This window comes from Cottoperca gobio, chromosome 16 (assembly GCF_900634415.1).
Source record: "Cottoperca gobio chromosome 16, fCotGob3.1, whole genome shotgun sequence".
NCBI classification, from domain to species: domain Eukaryota; kingdom Metazoa; phylum Chordata; class Actinopteri; order Perciformes; family Bovichtidae; genus Cottoperca; species Cottoperca gobio.
Genome location: NC_041370.1, coordinates 11,377,743 through 11,401,329, shown reverse-complemented (window position 1 = coordinate 11,401,329; position 23,587 = coordinate 11,377,743). Strand labels below are relative to the sequence as shown.

At 43.3% G+C, this 23,587-nt stretch overlaps 1 protein-coding gene across 3 annotated transcripts; it reads left to right on the top strand.

Annotated features, from left to right (window-relative positions):
- The first annotated feature begins 1,696 nt into the window (after positions 1-1,696).
- Positions 1,697-22,579, top strand: nr4a3 (nuclear receptor subfamily 4, group A, member 3). 3 transcript variants are annotated; one of them, XM_029450948.1, is made up of 8 exons: positions 1,892-2,064; positions 5,060-5,230; positions 9,311-10,143; positions 14,725-14,854; positions 15,569-15,732; positions 15,846-16,045; positions 18,830-19,008; positions 20,725-22,579. In XM_029450948.1, exons 3-8 carry the CDS (start codon positions 9,313-9,315, stop codon positions 20,985-20,987), a joined length of 1,767 nt encoding a protein of 588 aa, XP_029306808.1. In that variant the 5' UTR covers positions 1,892-2,064; positions 5,060-5,230; positions 9,311-9,312; the 3' UTR covers positions 20,988-22,579. The 3 variants fall into 3 exon arrangements, with proteins under 3 accessions (XP_029306807.1, XP_029306808.1, XP_029306809.1); XM_029450949.1 differs by lacking the exon at positions 1,892-2,064 and adding an exon at positions 6,122-6,203; XM_029450947.1 differs by lacking the exon at positions 5,060-5,230 and having other exon boundaries at positions 1,697-2,064.
- The last annotated feature ends 1,008 nt before the right edge of the window (positions 22,580-23,587 follow it).

The window sequence follows — 23,587 nt, the reverse complement described above, 5'->3', positions numbered from 1 at the left end:
AGCTCCGGAGGCACTTTTTAATTTAGAGGTTGCCGGGTACGATAAGAGGATTCTTCCTCTTTTCATATCCTGTCGACCGGAAAAGTGTGCTTAATCAGGTTGGTGAAGGTAATTCCTCACTCTTGACCAAATATATTTGCAATTAAATGTACTACAAAATTAAGCGAGATGCAATAGCCTCCAACTGAGTCAAATTAAGATGTATTTTATTTCTGTTGTAGGACTTTTGCTAAAGCATAGGCTATATAGAATTGTTTAGTAGTCTAGGGGAAGCAAATGTTATTTAACAACAACTATACATATTTTTTCATTAACAGCCCTCAAAATGTAATTTCTTAGTTTAAAAAATAATTCTGCTAATAGAATGAGAAAATCCCATTTGCTCCCACTGCAATTTTGTCTGCGTCAGAATTTTTCTTTAAATTAATGTCAATGTTTTGACAGAAAAATAATGGACACCGTTTTCTAATTTTAGGAAGATTACTGAAATAAGTTGATTTGTATTGGGAAAAGGGTGGATTAGATCAATTCACTTCACAAATTAACATTTTAGGATCTGATAATGGACTAAATGACATGTTAGAATGGGGATTTTAAATAACTTGAGTTAAAGAAAGGTCATAAAAATGGCCAGAAAGAAACAATTCAGATATCCTGTCAGTTGATTTAATTGACGGTGTTGCTGATGGTCTATGTCATGACAAGTTAACATGACATAGACGTATTATTATTGATTTATTATGGATTTAAGGCACATAATCTATATTGAACATTTTCACAGGCAGGCTCATGTGTCCCAGGAAACATGAAGTGAAGTGCAGGCCACATTCTGTTCAAGACACATTAAGAAACATTAACATCATGCAGAATGTACTTTAAAAAATATTATAAGCCGGATCATTCAAAAGTAAAAGTACTCATTAGGAAAATGGTCCCTTTCAAAACTTTATAGTTTCACAATACTTTATTGTAGTTTGTTTAAAAATGCATTTTATTTAATTAAATATAGGCTATATTGTATGGAAAATCTGAATCTGCAAAGTAATAAATAACTATAGCTGTAAGTAGTGAACTAAAAAGTTCAATATTTGTCTGTAAAATATGCCCTATAAGTAGAAAAGTTGCATGAAATGGAAATACTCAAGTAAAGTAGCCAAAAACAATATAGTACTTAATGACTTTTCACCACTAATATTCTGACATTTCTCATAGAAAAAGTTGACGGTGACTAACTTGTATTTCGGCTTTTTATTTTTAGACTAAGTTTTTAGTGAAAGTAAAGTCTTACATGTCTCACTGATAAGATTTTTTTTTTATTATTAGTAATTTTTCCGGCAAATTGTATGGTACTTTCTTAATCTTTAAAATGCACATTCCATTATCATGGTAAGAATAGAGTTTAGACTGCAAAGCCTGACAAATGCACCAGGTAATGGTGCAATCTCGCACGCCGGATCCCCCTCGGCTTCCTCCCATTCAACCATCAAACCAACCGCCTCTCAGTCGCTCTCCCTCTCTCTCACTCTCTCTAGCTCTCTCTCTGTTTTTGGCATGGCCAGTAGAGCTTATGTGTCTGGTACTGTATGAGAGAGAGAGAGGGAGAGAGAGGGCGCTGAGTGACGTCACCTCTCCCATGGCGTCACATTGACGTAGCGCATACCAGTCGCTCTATGTGGAGGCAGAGCCCACATAAATGCACTATTTGACTTTCTCTCCTCAGACAGCGCACATAAACAAACCCGCGTTACAACTCCACACTTTGAAAAGCACACCATCAGCACTGACACACTCACGGGAACGGACGCAGACATACTCGTAATACCCGGGAGTTTTTAATTGTTTAATGTTCTGTTTCGGTTTTTTTCCTACTTTGTGTAGACCTACTTTAGAGTAAGAAGAAGAAACTTTTTTGTCGCCGATGCATCCTGATTCTCTACAATATTACGAAGAAGTTTGTTTTTTTCTCTCTAATACTTCGACTCTTGGTGACTACTCTGGATGGAATTAGGATACTTTATGCGAGGTTATTACCACATGTAAAGACGGAACCGCTACAGCAAACCAGTAAGTAAATTGTGAATGAATGAATGAGTCTCTGCTATTCTGCCGTATAGCGCGTTCGATTGCCAGACTTATAGGCTACATAACCAGAAAATATTCATGGATTACATGTGTATGCATGTTCATATTAACTAAAACCAACATGTCAAGTTGAATATTTACTCTAACATTATCATATGTCTGGTTTGTCCAACTTTGTGCGTCTAACCTGTTGATATGTCAAACTCCAATACGCTGCTCATAGTATCGTCTGTCTCTGTGTGGTGTGTCCAAAGAGCAAAATGAAGCTGAATCTGAATTTAATTTGCCCAAGGAAGGTATTATATCCTTTCTGGTTGTCATGGAAATGAGATGCCTCTCACTCACACAATGAATAGTGGAGTCAGACACACTAATGGTCTGAGTGGAGAATTGTAAACTACATTCAGGCAGGAGCTGAGAGAGGAGAGTTAAATAAAGCTCTTTAATTTCATGCCATGTGTTTGGTTTTTTTTGCCTCATCATGTTGGATTTTCTGGGTGGTTATGCTGTTAATGAGTGATTTACATGGTGTGTATATGGGTGGGTTTGTGTTTATATATGTGTCACTGATAGACCATGATTTCTATAGTAGCCTACAAATGAAGCCTACAGCAATATAATTCTGAACCCTGGCTTGCTTTTTAGGATTAAAGCGCCACAAAAAAAAGGTGATAGATGTTTCCAAACAGTCATATAGTCTGAGCTGTCGCCTGACTGGTGGCCAATTTCTCCAATGTCAGCAGTCTTCTGTCTCTGTGAGGACACGGCCTCTCCTCCGTGTCCCCTATTGATCGCAGCAAGAAAATAAAAAATCTTAGCCGTTCACCATAAATCCACATCATATTTCCAAAGCCTTCTGTGAAGTATTTCCTAGAAACATCTGACGGCAGCTGCAAGGCTTTGGGCTATCCGTTTAGTGTATGATAAGAAACCACTACTGATGTAGGGATCCTGACTTATGGTTTTACCTTTCTTTCTTTTCTTTTTTTTTTACACACTCAGGTTTACGCACGCACACGACCGCGCACGCAGGGACTTCTGACAGTCTCCCTCTCAGGGCTGATTTACAGTACTCACATATTTCTCTGGTCTCTCCTTTATGTCCTCTCTTTTCTCTGTCTCTGTTTGCTGGAAGCCTCGCGCTGTCCGGGGTTATTGGTGCGAGGGGCTACCGGGGGCTACCGGCGCTCCGGGGCGCGTGCTTTGGAGCTCTTATGTCGTTCTCTTGGTTACCGGTGCGCGCAGGGCCAGAGCCCCACCGACCGGCTCGGCCTGAGAAGAAAGCGAGAGGGGATCCGTTTGCTCATTTAGAAAAAAACTAAATGTTTTCACTTTGTAGAAAAATATGTTATATTTTCTTTTTTAAGTGAATATAACACTTTATTTCACTTTCTTAAGCCTCCTCAAAGGCTGTGATAAGAGCACTCGTAACTTCAGAAGCTTACATCAAAGACTATTTTATTCCTTCTGCTGCCATAACCAAATACTTTAATAGGCACTCAAATGGTTCCACACGGAATTGAATAATGACTTAACTGTTCCAAATCAACCCTAATCAATTAAGTGTTATACAGTCTGACTTGTTTGTTTACTCTGGTTTGATATTCTTCATTTCAACATATTTAAGGGCTCTGTGCAGCATTGTATTTGTATTAAAGCCAAACCCAAAGCAAAAGAGCATAGGCCCATTGTTTGTAGAAAAATGGAGGAGTTTGATCTGTTGACACAAATATAAGAGATGACAGCAGGCTGCAGGTACCTGCCTGTTGCCCTGAGAGTCGGTTATGGGGGCTGTGGCTTGTCAACAGACAGTATTGAGATGCATACCAGAAGATGGAGTGGTCTGTCGACTTATCCCAGAGCGTCTGTGTGTCTGAGAGAGAGAGAGAGAGAGAGAGAGAGAGAGAGAGAGAGAGAGAGAGAGAGAGAGAGAGAGAGAGAGAGAGAGAGAGAGAGAGAGAGAGAGAGAGAGAGAGAGAGAGGTTGTGTTTATACGAGAGAGTGTGACAGAAAGGGGGCGCTCTGGGCCTTAAAATCCGTCTGTCATAGTGCGCCCTGCTGCAGTGAGGGAGTTGGAGGCGCACGGCGCAAAGGAGTCCGTTGGTTTGGTTTCAGGTCCGACTCTCCGACATTTCTAGATTTCTTTCTGCCTCTGGATGAACCCTGAGCAGGCAAATACGGTGCTGATCAAAGGCAAGAAAAGCGATGGCTTGGATACACTGACACAGACTGCTTTTATAAAAGTTGTCACTTTTGTAGGTCTGTATTCTTAGAAGTTGTATACTGTTTATAGTGCATGTGTCTATTGTAGCGCAACATTTAAATAATAATAATACTGGAGCACAGTTTAATGTTAGAATGAAACTTGTCGCCCACGTACGTGTAAGTCTTGAAATGAGCTAAAAGTCCTCAGTTGTGGTTCATAATATTTTCTCAGTAGCATAGATTCAGTGTCATATTTAATGCCAATATTGGTCTATGTTTAATTTTAATTTGTAAGTCTTCAGTTGACTTTGTCTTACAATGGATTTACATGGATAATTGCAATGATCTTCCGTTTCGGCGACTGGCATCTGGTTCTGATCTGCGCACAGAAGTTTGCATGCCCTTTCATCTTTCTGTTTCCTTTCAACTGATTTTCTTACTTTATCTTACTTTGACAAATAGTTATCTCTTCTAAGTGTAAAATCTAATTGTTGGTTATTGTCTTTAAATTGTACCATTTCTCTGGGCTCAAATATTTTCAGGTGGTAGGAATGTTGTTCAACCTCCTATAGAATACATTTGCTAAATGAAGTTTGGGAAAGTATAGTGCTTATTGAAGAAAAAATAAAACATCGATTAATGCTTACCTATAAGTATGTTCGAGTTGTTATATTGCTGCATTAAGAGTGATCGCTGAGTGGAGATTACGGTACCTACGTTTTTATTCAGCCTGCCGCCTTATGACTGGCTGATCCAGACTTCTCTCCTCCAGACACAGGTTCGGAAGAGCGCGACCAGCCGAGGTCGGAGCACCGGCGACCGGACACTTCGTTTGCGACGCCCGCCGAGTCCTCCCAGCTCCAGGAACACTGTACCGGCCGCAGCCACGCCACCCATCTATCCCGGACACTCAGCACCATTCAGCGCGAAGCTCTTTCATCAGGTACAGACCCCAGCCCTTCCTTTTGGATTTCATCAATTATTTTCTTTCTTTCTTTCTTTCTTTCTTTCTTTCTTTCTTTCTTTCTTTCTTTCACGTAATCTCTTTTCTCTCGTGACTCAGGTCTGTTTTTGTGCACCTTTTGTGGTGTGATTGGTGTTTCATTATGTTTTGTTTTAGGGGGGGAAAAACAGCCTCCGAAAAGTCTATTGTCAATTTAGGGGTTACATCAGATGTTTTACTTAGATACTGTAGGCTATATTTTAGCGACTGTCTACGAAAATTCAATTGCAAATCATAAAGTTTTATGAACATGCTGGTGATCTGTTCTTTGTGCAAGAGAGTTTCAGCTCGTGTGCCCGTATGTATGTGAGTGTTTGTGTCTCGGCTGGCAAGTACGGACTAAATTGACCCCTTCATTTCAATCATAAGACAAACTAGCAGAAATAAGAGACTACTGGGACCAGACGCACATAAATCCAGAAGCTGTGGGCGAATCACAGACATCGATCCTCCTAATGACTCAACAAGGTCTTCAAAAGCCTTTATGACTAAAACAGGCCAAATTATTTATATATGTTTCTATTGTTTCACTTATATGTATTTATTATTTCATCCTGAACCTGTCAAATAAATATTCAATCTCCAAATTATTTATGTCGTGGATAAATTAAAAACCTTTCAAATAATAGGCTTAAATACAGATATTTAACGTATAACATATGGTGGTGTAATTGTCTTTGTGTTTTTGTGTATGTGTGCATATGTATAGAATCACTTTACTCATTGTGTGAGGCCACTTAATTCAAACAATTTATCTCATAATTCACAGAAGACTAAACAAATCCTGTGTTTTTGTATTTATGTCTGCAACTTCATGTTTTTATTTGTTAGATCTATGGCATTCTGACAATGAACAAGCGCGCTCAGTTATTGGAACAGCTGCAGTTTGTCCAGTTGAAATGCACACCTCGAGGTTAGAGACTGTTTCCCTTCGCATCACTATGCTGCACCACCTGTGTCTGACTCTGCTTGGGTTGTCTGTCCTCTTGCTTGCACACACACACCTGCTTGCATGCAAGTGCATTAAAGGCAATCTGATGGTGCTGTTGGAGTGTAGAAGGTTTCCAGTCTTTCTGCAGGAGCATAAAAATAAAGATGTTACACAGACACAATTCTATTTGTATTTGGGAGTGCGTGAGAGGCTGCACGCTTGTGAGCATGGGTGTGGGTTTGTGTGTTACTGAGTGAAGGCTAGGCACACCACCCAATGTGATGAAACATGCGTAGCCCCAAGTGGTTTGACAGGTTCTTCTTAGGATAAGGGTGCATGTTATTGCCTTGTGTCAATAATGAGCGTATACAGGTTCATGTTGACATCTTGAACAACATTTGTGATGAAAATGTGTGTGTGTGTGTGTGTGTGTGTGTGTGTGTGTGTGTGTGTGTGTGTGTGTGTGTGTGTGTGTGTGTGTGTGTGTCACTATTTGTGCATGATAAAATAACTCATCAAAGATGTCTTTCCTTAGCTGACACACACATAAACTTCACAGTCCATATAGTTTAAGATAAGATAAATTTGAAGTCAGCTGTCAAGTAGATTATATTTGTTTAACATCATTCAGCGTCTCTCTTTTTGTCTTTCATCTCGGAAAACATATTGTGTTTAAAAGTATATGTGTGCATTTAGCTGCTAAAATACTGCTTATTTAGTGATAAAATACTGTAAATGACAGGTGCATTCACATGTACACACATACACACACTAATGCCCAATACTGATCTGAGGCTTTGACCTACTGACACACCACAGAAAGCCACAAAGTTCACCTCTGTGCTCTCCTCCACTCACGATTGAATTTTGTTTTTTTATCTTCTTTCTTTGATGCCTCTAATCAGTTGCAAAAGTACTTTAGGTATAGCCTAGAAATGCCCCATGACGCCCATAATGCTGCATGTGGGTTTTTCCACGTGGATTGAAGAGCTGGTCACTAGTAGAAGAAGAAAAAAAAACTTGATGACGTAAAACACAGGCAGGCCTACAGCTTGACTCATTTCCTCTAAAGATATCTTGCTGCATAATATTCCCAATGAAACACACTGTAGATCTGTCTGATATACTTAATAGTTAATTCTGAGAAATAAATATTTATAGCTAAACTGTAATTTAACCAAAGAAATGTGTGGTTTTAGACTGAGATCCTTTTGAATTAATTATAGGGTTATTATAGTCTGATAGGTCAGTGCTATTTTGACCTTTTGTCTCTTTGTTATAAAAAAAATACTTACATATTTAATAAATAAAATAAAGAAATAATAATAATAAATACAGTTATAGATGAGTGTCCCTCATATAGTTTTTTCTTTTTTCTTTAATTAACGCTTTGTGTCATCCTTTTGTTTTTTGAGCCCCCACAGCCAAAACGCTTGCTGCCCCTCAGGTATAATTTAATTGTGTTGAAGCAGCTTAAATGAATGTGTCACTCAGTCTGCTTCCGCCTTGAGAGACAATCGTGTAGTGTAGTCTATTAGACTGCAAACTAAAAGTTGTAGGCTATTTTCAAAATGTATTATTATTAGCCTATTAGTAGAAGTTAGGAGATTGTGAAAGAATGGATTTATGATGGATGGTTTTTTTTAAATGTAAAACAACAGGAAATAGTCTGTAATTTCTAACCGAGCCTGAGTGTGTCCGTTTGGATGCTGGTATTTGTGAGTGCTTTAACAACAGCAGGTTCTGATATGTCCCGTATTTGACTAGACAAACATGACGCGCGGGGAACAGGGGCGATTACGACAGAGCGCGCGCATGCTGGGCGTCAATGGGAGTAGCGCTGTGTTGACAGTTCCCTGCTCAGGAGCGACGAGCAAACACTACAAAACCCTGGCTGCGCTGACACTCATGACTGATTAGCCCGCACACGCATGCACACACACACGTGCACGCAAAAGCAGGTGGAGTGTATTACGTAAAGGCTTTGATAAATAAATAAAAAAGACCATATAGTACACACACACAGATGATGAGGTGGTGGCTTGTTGCTGTGACAGAATTAAATCAAGGGGGAAAACTCAAGACATACCGACTGGCGTCTGTAGCAGTTAGAGGAAATATCTGTGTCTGCATTTGGCTGTGTGTGTGTGTGTGTGTGTGTGTGTGTGTGTGTGTGTGTGTGCATTTGTGTGTGGGTTGTGCAGCAAGCATCCAGCACCACCATGGGGTTCCATTATTATTTAATGTTATCTCATCTGTTTTGCCATCTGACTAACCAGACCCACCCCCCCACACACATGCACATATACACAAACCCTAAACACAACCACCCACCCACACACACACACACACACACACACACACACACACACACACACACACACACACACACACACACACACACACACACACACACACACACCCTGGTCACAGATACTTCAGTATTTCAGTCTGTAGAGGGGATTGGTTCTTTGCTTTGACTGCTTTGCCTCCGAATTGCGCACTGATGAGCTGCAGTTTCTCTAACTGAACTAAATGTGTGTGTGTGTGTGTGTGTGTGTGTGTGTGTGTGTCTGTGTGTGTCTGTGTGTGTGTGTGTGTGTGTGTGTGTGTGTGTGTGTGTGTGTGTGCACGTGCTCCAAGTGTTTGTGTTTATTCCTTGAGAAGTACATTCAGAAAACTTTTATAACATTGCAAATTCTCTGACGATTCAAGGGCTGAAAAGAACTGCCTGTTCCAATAGAGATGTGCAGAATGTGTTAGTCATGCACTGTTTAATTGTTGACCCTGTTTAGCACTACCCTTGTGTGCATGTGCCGCAAGCAATCTAACTTCATCCTGTAGATTTAATTAATGGTTGTTCCTGTACTGTGCTTCTGTGTGCAGTCTCCTTCTTCTTGAAGTCCTGTTTTCTGTTTAAATTAGTGCTTAACTAATATGTAATTTCCTCACTGAGTAATGACGGTTGCCATACAGATGTACTCTAGTAACCCCATTAAAATGCTTTTTGACTGAAAACTTTTTGGAATACATGTGGTCTGATTTGCCTCACAGCTCTAACCTACGTGTGTGCTCTTTCTCCCTGGCAGACATGCCCTGTGTGCAGGCTCAGTACGGGCCCGCCCCTCCAGGCTCGGCCTACTCTGGCCAGTCCTTCAGTTACCAGGGCGACAGCTACAGCTCTGACCTCATGACCCCTGACTACACCAAGCTGGATCTGGGTGGTGGTGAGATCTCTGCTGCCGCCACCACCTCCCTCCCCAGTTTCAACGTCTTTGTGGAGGGGAGCTACGAGCCCAAGTCCTCCTGCCTCTACCAGATGCCTACACACAGGCCCATCAAAAAGGAGGAGGAGAGCTACCCGACTGCTCCGCCACTGGAGGCCATGTCCTCCTCTGCCATGTACTTTAAACAGTCTCCCCCCTCCACCCCAACCACCCCGTGCCAGCCGCCCCAGCCTGGCACCTCCTTCCTCTGGGAGGACCACCCCCTGGCCCCACCATCGCACCCCCACTCTCTGGGCTCTGGCCTGGAGACAGGCCCCCTGAAGTCGCCCCGCTTTCCACACTTCTACCAGCACTCGCCGCCCCACAGTAGCGGCAGTGTCGGCGGTTACGAGAGTCTGGGTGGAGGACTAGTTCGCACCTCCTCCTCTTCCTCCTCCTCCTCATCCTCGGTCTCCCATCCTCATTGTCCACCCCTGGAGCAGCCAATGTACCAGCTGCACCGCGGGGCTGGGGGCAGCAGCCTTGCCTTTCGCTCCCTGGCTCTTGGGCACTGTGGCCCGCTACTAGGAGACAGCCTGCCATCGCCTCCCCAGCGTGGGCCCCAAGGAGAGGGCACCTGTGCGGTGTGTGGGGACAATGCAGCCTGCCAGCACTACGGCGTACGCACTTGTGAGGGCTGCAAAGGCTTCTTCAAGGTAAAACCCCTCAAAGCAAATAAGTCATATCAGAGCATTACTCCAAAAAGAAGAGACCTTGTTGCAGTTTCAAGCTTTCAGTTTTACTTTAAAAACATCATCAAAGCTTAAAACTGCAACTATGATTTATGGAGTAATTCTGCTGATGTTTCTTCTTTATATTCTTAAAGGTATTTCTATGTACCCACTCCTCTTGTTCCTGTCCTCTGTGCATTCATTCACACTAACAAACACACAAGCAGATGCACACACTCACATTCATGACTGACAATCTACCTTAAAATATAACCTAGTATCTGTGAAGTAGCTGCAAACTGACTGACGTATTTGACTCGAAACTTGTTTCTTGCATTTGCCTTGCTCCCACTCTGCACCCGTCCCTGCGCTCACTAAATCGTCTTTAGAGTCATCATGAAAGCACAACACACCCACAGGGGTCATCTCTCCCAGCAACCAAGTGGGCATCTTGTGTGTATGCATAGTCTGTGTGTGTTTGTGTGATTGCTTGTGTTACGTGAGAACACAGGATAATAAAAACACATACTGTCTGTCCTCCGTGCTTGATGCTCAACCACTCGCTACTAAAGTCCAGTGAAAAAGGAATCCTCCTTGAAATCAAAGTTTTCACAATTCACTGACACAATACTGAGGACGATATGAGTCAGTTTGAGGTTTTGTCCGTCAAATGATTCAATCTGACACTTCTCAACTCGCTGTCTCGCATCCCATGTAACCGCACACGTGCTCACACACCCAGCTCATAGTTTAACATCACCATGTGACAGATTTTGGTCAGGTTCATTTTCCTCTTGCACGTCACAGACAACACAACAAACTTCTCTAACACATGCATGTGCTCATTGAAATAACAGTAAACTCAGCGACACAGAAGTTATTACCTTGCAGAGTTTTTGAATGATAACATTTTCCGGCACACTTGTTAAGCATTTCTATTGGTTGCATGAGACAAGAGAGTGGAATTCAGTGACAGCAAGAAGGGGGTGCAAACACAGAGGTAATTGAATAATGCCTCTGGTAGGTGGAAATGAATTATCCTTCTTTTCAATTAGTTTCACAATTTGTTTTTATTTAGTAATTAATGAAAGCAGCGTCTGGTGGCAGGCAGCAGGCCCGCGGGCTGTCTGCTTGCTGCAGCGCTCAGCAGCCACACAGCCTGTCAAACCTCACTATGTTTCCTTTACACACACATGCAGATGCAACCAGCCATGCACACACAACATATGCACACAACCACATATTTATAATGTAGCATGTACATGTTTTTCCGTCTGTTACACCAAGCAGATACTGAAACATGCCTTTCACACACCTGCTCTTTTTCATATTCATATTATCAGGCACATTACCCTCCATTAACCTGATGGCTTCATTGTCCCCTAGAAATATTTTCCTGATTATGTTTAATTATCCCTGAATAGTTATTCCACATTAAACCATAGCAGAGGCTTGCTGTAAATTGTTGTTATTTCATTAGTGCAATTTGAGGCACATTTTCAATGTGAATTAATTTTTAGCTCTTAAACAAATATTTTTTTTCTTTTCCTGTGTTCATTATTTTTGGCAGAATAATGTAGTCCATTCACTGGTTTCCATTAATTTAGTAAACCTATTCATAATTACAATTGTCAAGAATAAAAAAATAATCTCAGCTGTTCATATAAGGGAAACATTATGCTGGAAGCAAAAAAAAAGCATATTCAAAAATGACTTGTTTTTAAGCACCTACTGTCCTAACCAGCGATTTATTTTAGCTGTGCTTTTATCAGTCAAAATGCACGGCTCAGCTCATTGCACACAATTGTTATTTTCCACCGCTTGCAGAGTATGCGAGTCATAAAAAGGTTGGGAGGTGGCAGTCTAGTGGTGAAAGAAAAGTGAAAATGAATATGGTAACATGCACATAACCTTATCACTTAAATCCCATATAGAAATCAGCTCAGAGATACATACACATAATTAGTTTACTACCCTTACCACTTACTCGACAGACAGAGAGAGATTGCTTCTGATTAAGAAGCCGAGGAGAGGTGGGGACAGAGGAGACAGAGGGAGGAAAAAGGGAGACAATGTCCCTAAAGGCTTTTAATTCAAGCCAAAGCTATTAGCAAATGTTACATGTCAAGAATCTTCCTCTGCATGCCATCCAGCCCCCCACAACACCCACAGCATGTGAGCTTCTGTAAGCATGTGTGCGCTTGTGACTGCATACAACTCATTCCTTAACTCTGACACGTTTGACTGAGCGTTGTTTCAATTAAAGTAAGTCCTCTCCCACACAAACAGTACTGCCACCCTTAACATTTCAGTTTCTGATAGAAAGCACATTTAAAATTTGTCATATCTTGTCGTCATTGTGGAATTCAGCAACTTACATCAGGGTATAAACTAGAACAACGTATACTCCATGCTCTCACCCTTATAGGCTGGCCTATGTAGGTACACAGTGTACAGAACACAAGGAGGAGCTACAGATTTGCTAACCATATTGAGATAATTTGATCTGTCTATCAGAGACTAGTTAGTTACAGAGTATTAGCTCTGATATGTAGTGTAGTGCCCCACGCTGCTTATTAGAAAGCAAAGTCACAAGAGCCCCACCACACACACACGCACACACACACACACACACAAACACACACACACACACACACACACACACACACACACACACACACACACACACACACACACACACACACACACACACACACACACACACACACACACACACACACACACCAGCAGTGGAGAGAGGCAGGAGACAGACCAGCTCATGAGAGCTTAATTTATCAGAACCTTAATTGACCATTTTCAAACTCAGGATTTTATTGGAACCAGCTATCTCATAAATTAGGGCCTGAGATCACAGAGGTGAAGAACTTCCCCCTAAACCAACGACAGGGTCAACTCAGCTTGCATCGCTTTCACCTGAACGCATAATGTGTAAAAGAAGAAAAAAGAGTAAGGGTTCCCCTTAAAATCCAACAACAAAGTCTCACTGCACACAAAAAGTTGACCAAACTCAAGCATGTTAATGTGTACACATAGACTGTAAACATGTATTTAAGCTTGGCCTTGATGCAGCGTTGTAAAGGTGTAAATAAATGTTGGCATGCTGAGGCTTTGTGCGTCATCCAGCCTCTCATGCAGCTTTATGTTTAGTTCAGACTCCCACTAAATGGATGCTATTTTCCCTCAACCACATTAATGACAATAACTAACTTATCCCCGCGCGCACGGGTCACTGACCATTGAAAGGATGAGAGGGGGACATTCAGAGCGATCTGCGGTGCCATGGCAACGGCTCTCATCCGGCGCTGGCGCCCATTACGCGCCAGTTCCGCACTCGCGCCGGAGCATATGGAATAATTGGTGTGTTATTGGTCTCCTGTGGGCACGGGCATGTGTGGCGCGAGGGGTTCCTAATTGGATTTATTTGTTTTGATGTGTTTTAGAGGCGTTAAAGAAGAGGAGAAGCTGCGATACTTTCCGTGCGTTACGTTTGTTTAATTTACCGTTTGTGCTGGTGCTGTCTCGCATGAGGGGACTACTAGAGTCACAGCATGACAAAGTATACATGTAAGCACAACCTAAATAACAGTAATTATAGTGTAATTGTAAACATTGTTTTAATATAATCGTTTCATTGTAGAGTTGAACCCCAGGCGAAGGCTTGCCCCAGAGTTTTTTGCCAACGACAATCCAGATTGGCACCATGCCCCAGGAGGACTCACCAACTATCACAGAGTTACTCAAGCACTGATATATCTGTGGTTTGTTTAGGCCTATATTAATAATAATTAGGCGGTCTAACTGCTTCCTCTACATTCTCACACTGCAATATAATGAATAAGAAACTATCGTCAGGGTCTAACTGTGCAATAGCCTACCTCAAATTCTGCTCAGGGACGTTTTCATTGAGTCATTAGAGCACTTATTGAGAGCAGTTGACTTTGTCTTTATACACAACTGCAATCCCAAGCGCACGCGATTGGCCAATTGGTTGGCGCGCGCACATGCATTCATTGGGCTACCATCTCTGTTTCGTCTATCATCCACGCGGGGAGCGCACCCGGCACCCACGTGGCCCGTTTCTGATTTAATTTTAATAAGGTCAGTAATAATCGCGCGAGCCAGCCGAGGAGAAAACAGCTCCCGCGGGGCCTATTGAGAGAGGCGCGATGCGCGAGGCCCCGGAGGTGCCACGAGCTGACCCGCGAGCTTCACAAACAATCTGATCACTCAGCTCTTACGGCCGCTGTCCCCCTGTCTCGCGGGACCCGCCTCGGCACGCCACGCACTCGGTCCCCATTGTCAGCTCCGGCGCTAATAAAATTGTCCCTCCTGCAGGCGAGGCTTGTTGGAAAATTAATTTTATCTAATTATACTGATGTCAACGCCGCCTTTCAGCTCGTAATTAAAATCTGACCTGCGAGCTTCTGCTTTCATTCTTTGATGGGGAAGGGGGAAAAACTGAAATTGAATTAAACAAATCAAATATTAGGTGGCTGATTGTGTTTAGAGGCTGATTATCGGAATGCCTGTTTCTTTTTTCCCTAGCGCACCGTACAGAAAAACGCCAAGTATGTGTGTCTGGCCAGTAAGAACTGTCCTGTGGACAAGAGGAGACGCAACCGCTGCCAGTACTGCCGCTTTCAGAAGTGTCTGAGTGTCGGCATGGTGAAGGAAGGTGAGAGAAACGAAGTGACGACACACACGATACACACCAAGATAGTGTAACACATATCTGACCTTCAGTCCATGATGATAAAGTTTGTTTCTGCAATCAGGGTTTAATATGCCGGTAATTACCTGGCCTGTGGCAGCATCACACACATCCATGGAGCAGTAACTTGTCCTCTCTCCAGTGGAGGAATAAAGAAGAAAATACATTACACCACTTAGTGCCTGTCACCTTTTAAACTCTGAATCCGGATGATTTTAAAAACATCCTGCTCAAACATCCTCACACTTTCTCTTCATTTGTGTCATCACATCTGATGTAGTTGACTGTTGCTGCATAGCAGAAATGTTTTGCTGGTGTGTAGCGTGGCACTCACACTGCCCTCATTTCCCTGAGGTTTCTCACCTGTTTCACAGGCACATGCTCACATATATGCACACAGGCACACTTCTCTATCCCATTAACATGTGTGCAGCCCGTAAAACAGCTCCACTGCCATCTGCTGGCTAGTGGCCTCCTGTGTAGGGATTGTGGGAAGGTTGGAGAGCTCTCGTGGAAAAAGCCTCAGTCATTATCATCCCGCTATAAAATACTGATAACAAGCCTATCAGTTAGGGAATAGAAGTTCTTTGTGCATGCTGCCTAACTATTACCAGATTCAACAGAACAACCTCCTTATTCATTATTGCCTGTTGTGTGCTCTCTTTCTCTGCTTCACAGTGGTACGTACTGATAGCTTGAAGGGGCGCCGAGGCCGCCTGCCTTCCAAACCAAAGAGCCCCCTGCAGACAGAAGTGTGTCCTCCTTCTCCACCCATCAGCTTGCTTTCCGCTCTGCTAAGGGCGTATTCCCACTGCACGCCCCGTGACCTCGACTACAGCCAGGTACCCCCAATACCTCTTTTTTTATTATTTGTCAGAGAAATGCATGCGTTCAGTGAGGAATTATGGCTTGTTTAGGAGTTTATTCAGTCGTTTTTCTCGGCCTCTCTCAACAGTTCAGTGCTGCCGACCCCCCCTCTTCCTCCTCTGATGCCGAGCACATCCAGCTCTTCTACAGACTGCTCACAATCTCGATGGAGACCACACGATGCTGGGCTGACCGGCTTCCCGGGTTCTCCGAGCTGCAGCGCGACGATCAGAACTTGCTCATAGACTCTGCCTTCCTGGAGCTGTTTGTCCTGAGATTGGCTCACAGGTAATAAAGTGGAAATGCAGAACAGAGAGCACACGCATGACAACTTTAGCACACTTAATTTCACTTGTACCAAGTTTCCATCCATACGTGCACATCTAATACTTCCTTCACAAGATTTACACACCTACAACTTTATCTGAAACTTCCTTTGACGTAGGAACAACAGGCTGTTAATATCCTTTACCGTTACATTACAGTGTCTAACTGTGCTGGTGTATCTCCAGGGTAGGAGGAGTGGAGCTGAGTAATCTCCATATGATCCAAATTATGAATGGAGTCTGTAGCTATGACAGCAACTACACCCACAGAGTTCCGCTCCGCTCGTCTGATATCTGACGCACAGAGAGCTCTGTGTGTGTCTGCAGGTTAAATCTGTGCTAACATTGTGAACTGTGAATTGACAGGATCAATTCCATCTAAAAGTTAGTCAGCTGAGAAACTGAAAAGGGCTGTTATGGAAGCAAATACATATTCAATTCAGCTGACTGAAAAAAAAAAGGGAATCGACTTCCTTTACCTCATGTGTCTGGTGATGTGTGTGTTTGTGAGAGTGTGTGTGTGAGAGAGCACGTGTGTGTCTCGCTCGTAGATACCTGTGGTGCCATTATGACTGCCCTTGCCCATCTTTGCCTTAGAATTTCCCCGGGTTACCGCAATGCTCTCGTAAGGCATGTGGCTGGTTAAATTTATGGGCCGGACGGGGGTTGGGCTACAAGCTCATCCTTTTGTCTACGCTGTCGTCTAGGGCAGAAAACCAACACAGTCACACACACAAGCACACTTACTCACACACACTCACGCACACCGATGATGTAGAATCCCAACTTTCTCTCCTCCCAGTGTAGGTCCAGGTGCAGGGTGGGTAGAGGATGGTTGGTGGCATCACAGTCCCAGCAGGAGGGGGATCAGGCTGGGACTGTGACTCACGTTGAACGGTGGACTCATATGGAGCCTCTACCAAACACACACATGCTCACACACACTGCTCATCTTCCCATCAGCCAAACTCCCACGGCACAGAGGAAAAAGCCACACAAACACAGCACTGTCTTACTCTGTCCGCCCTCCGTGAGAGCAAAGGATGCACTCCACGCTCGCATCTCATTGTTGACGCAGCCCTGCATTGACCCTGTGTTGAACTCAGATGCCTTGCAGACCCCCACTCAAGCGTATGTCTGTATGCTTGTGTGTGTGTGTGTGTGTGTGTGTGTGTGTGTGTGTGTGTGTGTGTGTGTGTGTGTGTGTGTGTGCGTGCGTGTAGAGTAAATTTGCTTCGCTCTTCTGGGCCGGCATTGCTGTAAGCACCCCGTTACTAAACAGTTTCTGTGGTTATTGGTTGATTACCGTGGTGACAGTGTAGTCAGGAGTGAGTGGAATGTGTGGCAGACGTCCAGCTGTGTCTGTGTGTGTGTGTGTGTGTATGAGTGTGTGTGTGTTTGCGCATCTGCCTGGTTGCTTGTCTGCCAGCTTGTCTGTTTTGCTCATGCGCTACTATCAGACATGGGTCAAATAGCATTTTGAATCTCTTAGCAGTATCTAAGTGTACGAGAGGGGCAATGCAGACACATTCCAGCCATTAATTTGTAGTTCAATTCAATCTTTTTCACCTCGCTACACTTATCTGTCAATTCATCATTTTGAATGAAAAGTGTCAAAATGTTCACAAGCAAAACCTTTTTTACAAATATTGATGGAAATGCGTTAATGCGTGAAAAAGACATCTAAGATTTTTACATTAAAAATTAAGATGCCGCCATTGAAATTTGCCAAATATAAGTTCACTAAAGTATTGTGACTACACCATAACTTTATATATACAGACTAATTAACATAATGAGGGCTGGTTCTGATCTTTTTTATGTTTGTTTTAAGAGTGAAAAGATTTTTTTGACTTTGTGTGTTTGACACAGCTGGTGACGTTCAAGTGCATCTGTGTGCGTGCGTTAACCCTGCTAAGAGTGGGTGGAGTACCTCCACTAAACTGCAGTAAGAATAATTAAACATAAATGGTATTTCGCCTCATAACTGCTAAACCAATGTTTGTGCAGGGTGTAATTTGAGGCATCCCCATTTGCCCTCTCTCTCTTTCTTCTCAGTGTCTGCTGTTTTCCAATCAGACACTTTCTGAACACTTTTTATTTTAGCTCTCTGATGAAAGCCATGGTCTTGTTTTATGCTCCAGTCATAGCTCACCCTCATTCACTGCTCGTTCCCTCTCTGCTCGATGGTAAAGGAGTGGGATGTTGTGTGTCGTGAGTAACTGATGGCTAAATACATCTGAGAAACCTTTTCATTTCCTCATTAAGGCTTTGTGTTTCCACTGCACACCACAGCTTGGGCACATTAAAGCCATGAGAGTTTACCTATCTGCAAATACACACACACATACACACACACACACACACATACACACACACACACACACACACACACACACACACACACACACACACACACACACACACACACACATACACATACACACACACAGAGCAGTCCTCTGCCCTAACCCCTCACCCCGCCCTGCCAGAAGGAAACACAGGAATGTTTTAAAATGCTATAATTTGGAAAACACAACCTTAATCAGCTGCATGCCTGTGTTTGATGTGTGTCCCGTTTGTGTGTGAGCGTGTATGCTGCCAGGTTTTCTCATTGTTTTTATTGTAATTGTTTCCTTGCCCCAGTATCACAAGCCATATTTACAATACATGAGGGAAAATGCAGCGTTTCATTGGAAGAGAGATCTAAACAAAGTCTTCATCTCCTTTTCCCTCTGTGTCTCAGGTCGATGCTGTCAGAGGATAAACTCGTGTTCTGTAACGGCTTGGTGCTGCACAGGTTCCAGTGCCTTCGTGGGTTCGGAGAGTGGCTGGACTCCATCCGGGACTTTGCCACCCACCTCCAGAGCCTAAACCTGGACGCCTCTGCCTTCGCCTGCCTGGCCACCCTCGTACTGCTCACAGGTAAACACAAACCATTAGATTTTAAACTTCAAAATCCCCATCAGGAGAAAAAAAAAAAGAAAGATACAGTATGTATGTTTTCAAAGTCAGCTGCCCCTCTCCACTATACACAAACAAATGCTGTCAATCATAAAAGCTGCTCATGCGTACAGACAAATCCACACTTTCTTTCCTTTGTCCAGAGCTTTGCCTGTGGGTGATTCAATGTGACAGTGATCAGGTGGATACATCCACTGACGTCACACATACGCTCAAAGACACACACGTGCATGCTTGTTCTTACACATCTCTGCCTGAAACAAGAACCCGATACCCGGGAGCACCTGCTCCACCTGCCACACACCTGGCTCTCTAATCAGTGTGCATGTGTGAAAAATGGAGCGAGAGTCTGCTTTCTCTTTGACGTTGGAGCCGCAACAGAGGAGGCAAGAATTTAGTGGTCAGTAAAATACATTAGAAATAGTCAATTACAAATGTAGCCCAAGGTGACAGAGGACGCCTGTGCAATTAAGTGTTCACATTTAATTTTTTTACACCTTCACGTAAGAGTCAGAAACTGTATGTAAGTGTGTAAGGGGTAAAACAACCCTCCCCCCTACGCTCAGCTTCCTTACCTCACCCTGCCCCCGCCACCTCCTCCTCTTCCTCTACCTTCTCTTCCTCTGTCTAAGCCCTCCAACCCCATCCTCACTCTCTGGGGGAGCACTTAACTCTGTGCCTGATCGACCAGCCCACCGTGGCGCACAACTCTGGTATTGCGTCTGCGCTGTTCTCAGTGGCGCTCTGCCACCTCGGCAAAGCACACAGCGCACTGCCACGACAGAGCCGCCATAGCCACCAGGCGATCGACCGCTTCAGAGTGGCCTGTGCAGAAAGGCAGTCATCGATCCCTCCCCGGGAGCTCGCGCACATAGAGAAAGAAGGGATAGGGAGAGCGGTAGACAGAAGGAAGCGAGAGTGTGAGAGGTCTGAAAGCTGCGGTGAAAGGAGGGCTGGAGTGACTCTGCGGCAGCAAATACAGAACAAACAAAAGAGTCAGATAAACAAACAATAAATAAACTTCAGATAATGGATACCTCAAAGTGAGACTGGTCTTAGTGACAGCCTCCCTGCAGACTGGCTTGTGTGTGTGTGTGCCTGTTTATGTGTGTCTGTGTGTGGGGCTGGACACCCTGTTCTCTGCAGAATGAGTTAGTGTCACATTAGACCTGGTACGGGTGCCACAGGAGTTGCTATGGGCAGTAGTGAGTGTGTGTGCGTGTGTGTTTCTTATTTCATTTGGCTGCTCACAGGGCTGAATAATCAGCTAATTGTTGAGCACTTTTGTATCTGTCAATGTCCTAAATTGGGAGCACAATTTGTGTGTCTGTGTGTGTGTGCAAACGTTTATATATATATATATATGTATATATGTTTGTGTGTGTGTGTGTGTGTGTGTGTGTGTGTGTGTGTGTGTGTGTGTGTGTACACAGTGTAAAGGGGGCTTATTAGGTTAGACTGTATTGATCTGTAGTGAGTGAGGCAAGTTAAGGCCTGTTAAGAACATTAGCCATACGGGCTAATGAGGTGGAATTCAATATAAAAGAAGATGTAGCTAATGCTCTGTAAGCTGAATGAGCTCTTATGTGTGTGTGTCTTTGTTGTTTTCTGTGGATGCCATTTTTGCCATTTAATGTATTATATTCCTAACATCATTGTCTGTCTTTCTATCCACAGAGCAAGTACCTGGTCTGAAGGACTCAAAGCGGGTTGAGGAGCTGCAGACTAAAGTGATTTGTTGTCTGAGAGACCACCTGGGCTGTGGCCCTTCTTCCTCCTCATCCAAGGTTTTGCCCCCTCTGAGTCGTATTCTGAGTTTAAGGGCAGAGCTCCGTTCCCAGAGAACCCAAGGCCTTCAACGAATCTTCTACCTGAAGCTGGAAGACCTGGTTCAGCCCCCTCCTTTGATTGACAGGTTCCTGGACACTCTGCCCTACTGAAGGCTGACCATATAGAGAAAAAACACACGTCACGCCCTGTTCAGGCCTTTCCCCCCCAGGAGCACGCACACACATCCAGAGAGAGACTCGCTCAACTCTGACTGATGCAGAGCAGAAAGCCAATCAAATGCTTTTCACTCAACAGGACAACCAATCAAGAACGCCTTTCACTCAAACGGACAACCAACTAAATGCTTTTCACCAGTATAAAAGACAATTACTCGAACGCTTTACCAGTTTTTATTTGATCCCCCTATTTTTCTCATGTGGGGGAGGATGACAAGGTTGAGATGGATGACAGAAAAATGACTTTTTAGTGTCCTCTCTCCGTCTGGGTGGCAGCTCATCCAACAAAAAAGAAAAAAGGTTTATGGGTACTGTATCTGTGTTTTGGCCTGACTCATCCAGTATGAGGACTGAAGGTGTGGTGTCACTGTGTTCGAATGTTTTCAAAACTGAAGATGAAACACAAGTCTCTGTGTATTCTAGTTCCTCCTGCTAAAAGAAGGAAGGGGGCGTTTTCATAAGGAAATAAACTGAAATGTCAGACAGCATAGATACGCAGAAACATAACAAAGCAGGATGCAGAAATGTCATAAACACATGGAAGTGGCTGTTGAGTTGGGCTCTTGATTCCAAGTGCAATTTCTTAAGTGCTATTTCACCACAAAAGTCAAGGCGGAGAAAGAACGGTTTAATTTCAAGCTCTAAATTATTTTAATACAAAAATGGTCCTGTACTGTCAGTAGCTAAAAGAAAGAAAGACAGTCTTCGCCTGGCTTTAGACAGCAGAGGAGATACTGTGCACTAACGGTTGATGACTGAGTCACCCAGACTTGAACTTGCTCTAGATTTTTTTTTTATTAACTCATTTTGAAGTCATAGGTCGAGTAGGAGTATGGAGGAATGAACATGGACAGAAATTGGCTTTTGAAGCACTTACACCCTGAGAAGGGCTAGAAGCACAGACACACACCCTACCTGCTCCCCTGGAGGACGACGGGGAGTCGGGGAGCAGAGGGTGCTCGACAGATAGTTATATGTCCAGGGGTGAAACATTCCGCAGTCATGCTCTTTTTCTATTTGTTTCTATTGTGGAGGCCGTGTGAGATTGTGGAGGACATGGTTGCATACTGTCTTTGTGTGTACGCTTAGAGAAGCCAGGATCATATGCATGGTGTGTTATAAGCTGTCAAGAGCTGCCATAGCCTGTCAAAACAGCTCGACCTGTGTTTGTGTCAGACTGTGGCTCTATGGGGATTTCCCTGGGCCTCCACCACCCACTCACACTCACGGCAGCAGTTTGAAATATGAAAAAAAAATCTAATTATATAGATATAAATATAAATATATATATAAATATATATATACAAAACTAATATTTTGAAGTGTTTTTAGCTTTTTCAAATATTGTGGTACGAGTTGTGCATTGTTTTTTGAAGAAGAGAAACAAAAAAGAAAAAAAGTTGCTGTTTTTCAATGTCCCTCTTTGGTTTGAGTTTCCTGTTCGATAATTCTTTTTCTTTCTCTTTGGTTCACTGGATTTTATGTTCAGCACTTTGAAATCATAAACTAGTTCTGATTATTCTGCCCGACTGTGTCCTGTGTTTTGATTGTTGTTGTTTTTTTAATTAAATGACTTTCACACAAAATGAAAACAATGACAAAAGAATTACAGTGTTACATGACTTTTTAAAAGTAAACAAAAGACCAAATTTGAGTGGATTTTATTCATAATACGCCTGTCTGTCTGGTCAGACCCTAAAGCCTCTTAAAAGGTAAAAGGCCTTGCTACTCTCCCGAGGGACCCTTGGGCTCTCACAGAGACTAGAGGGGGATTAGGAGAGTGAGAGGGGGGAGGATGAGGGAAGCGAGGACAGCTTCATGTTAGCATGAGGTCCAGATCAGCCTCCAGCCTCGTTAAACACCATCGATCGGCACGGTGACATTTCACAGCACATGCCGTCTATACTGTCACTGCCATCACTCACTCGTCCTCCTGCGCAACAGCGTGAGCACTAACACACACTCTCTCCTCTCTCTCTCTCTCTCTCTCTCTCTCTCTCTCTCTCTCTCTCTCTCTCTCTCTCTCTGTCTCTCGGACAGCCAGGTGATTGATAGTAACTGTGGTAGTGAAATTGTGCTCTATCTGTGTGTGTGTGTGTGTGTGTGTGTGTGTGTGTGTGTGTGTGTGTGTGTGTGTGTGCGGGAGAGAGAAAGGGAAAGAAAGAAGTACACCAGAGTAAAGTTCAGCATGAGTGTACAAGTGTTAGAGTGCGCCATGTTGAACATGCTCCACATAAAATCTATGATGGGAACATTTTAAATCCCAAGATGTGTCCCGTCCTAATGAAACAGAAACTTTAGGAACCAGAAACACAAAATACTTTTAGTTGTAAATAATAACCAGGAAGTGCACTTAAACATTGTTATTCTGGGTGTGCGTGAAAAGACCATCCACACTACTTTTGCAGTGGTGTGTGCATGTGTTAATCCTATTTCTACGACATCTCTGAGTGACAAGTAAAATAACACGACCACGAAGCCGATTGCTCTGCTTGAAGCTTAAAACACACACACTCAAACTTGCACATGCGCGC

Bases quoted from the DNA above. Each gene is read 5' to 3' on its own strand.
- nr4a3 (XM_029450949.1), top strand. From the start codon at position 6,140: ATGAACAAGCGCGCTCAGTTATTGGAACAGCTGCAGTTTGTCCAGTTG. The intron at 6,204-9,310 runs GTTAGAGACTGT...TCTCCCTGGCAG, and splicing joins GTTGAAATGCACACCTCGAG to ACATGCCCTGTGTGCAGGCT. The intron at 16,046-18,829 runs GTAATAAAGTGG...TCTGTGTCTCAG, and splicing joins GTCCTGAGATTGGCTCACAG to GTCGATGCTGTCAGAGGATA.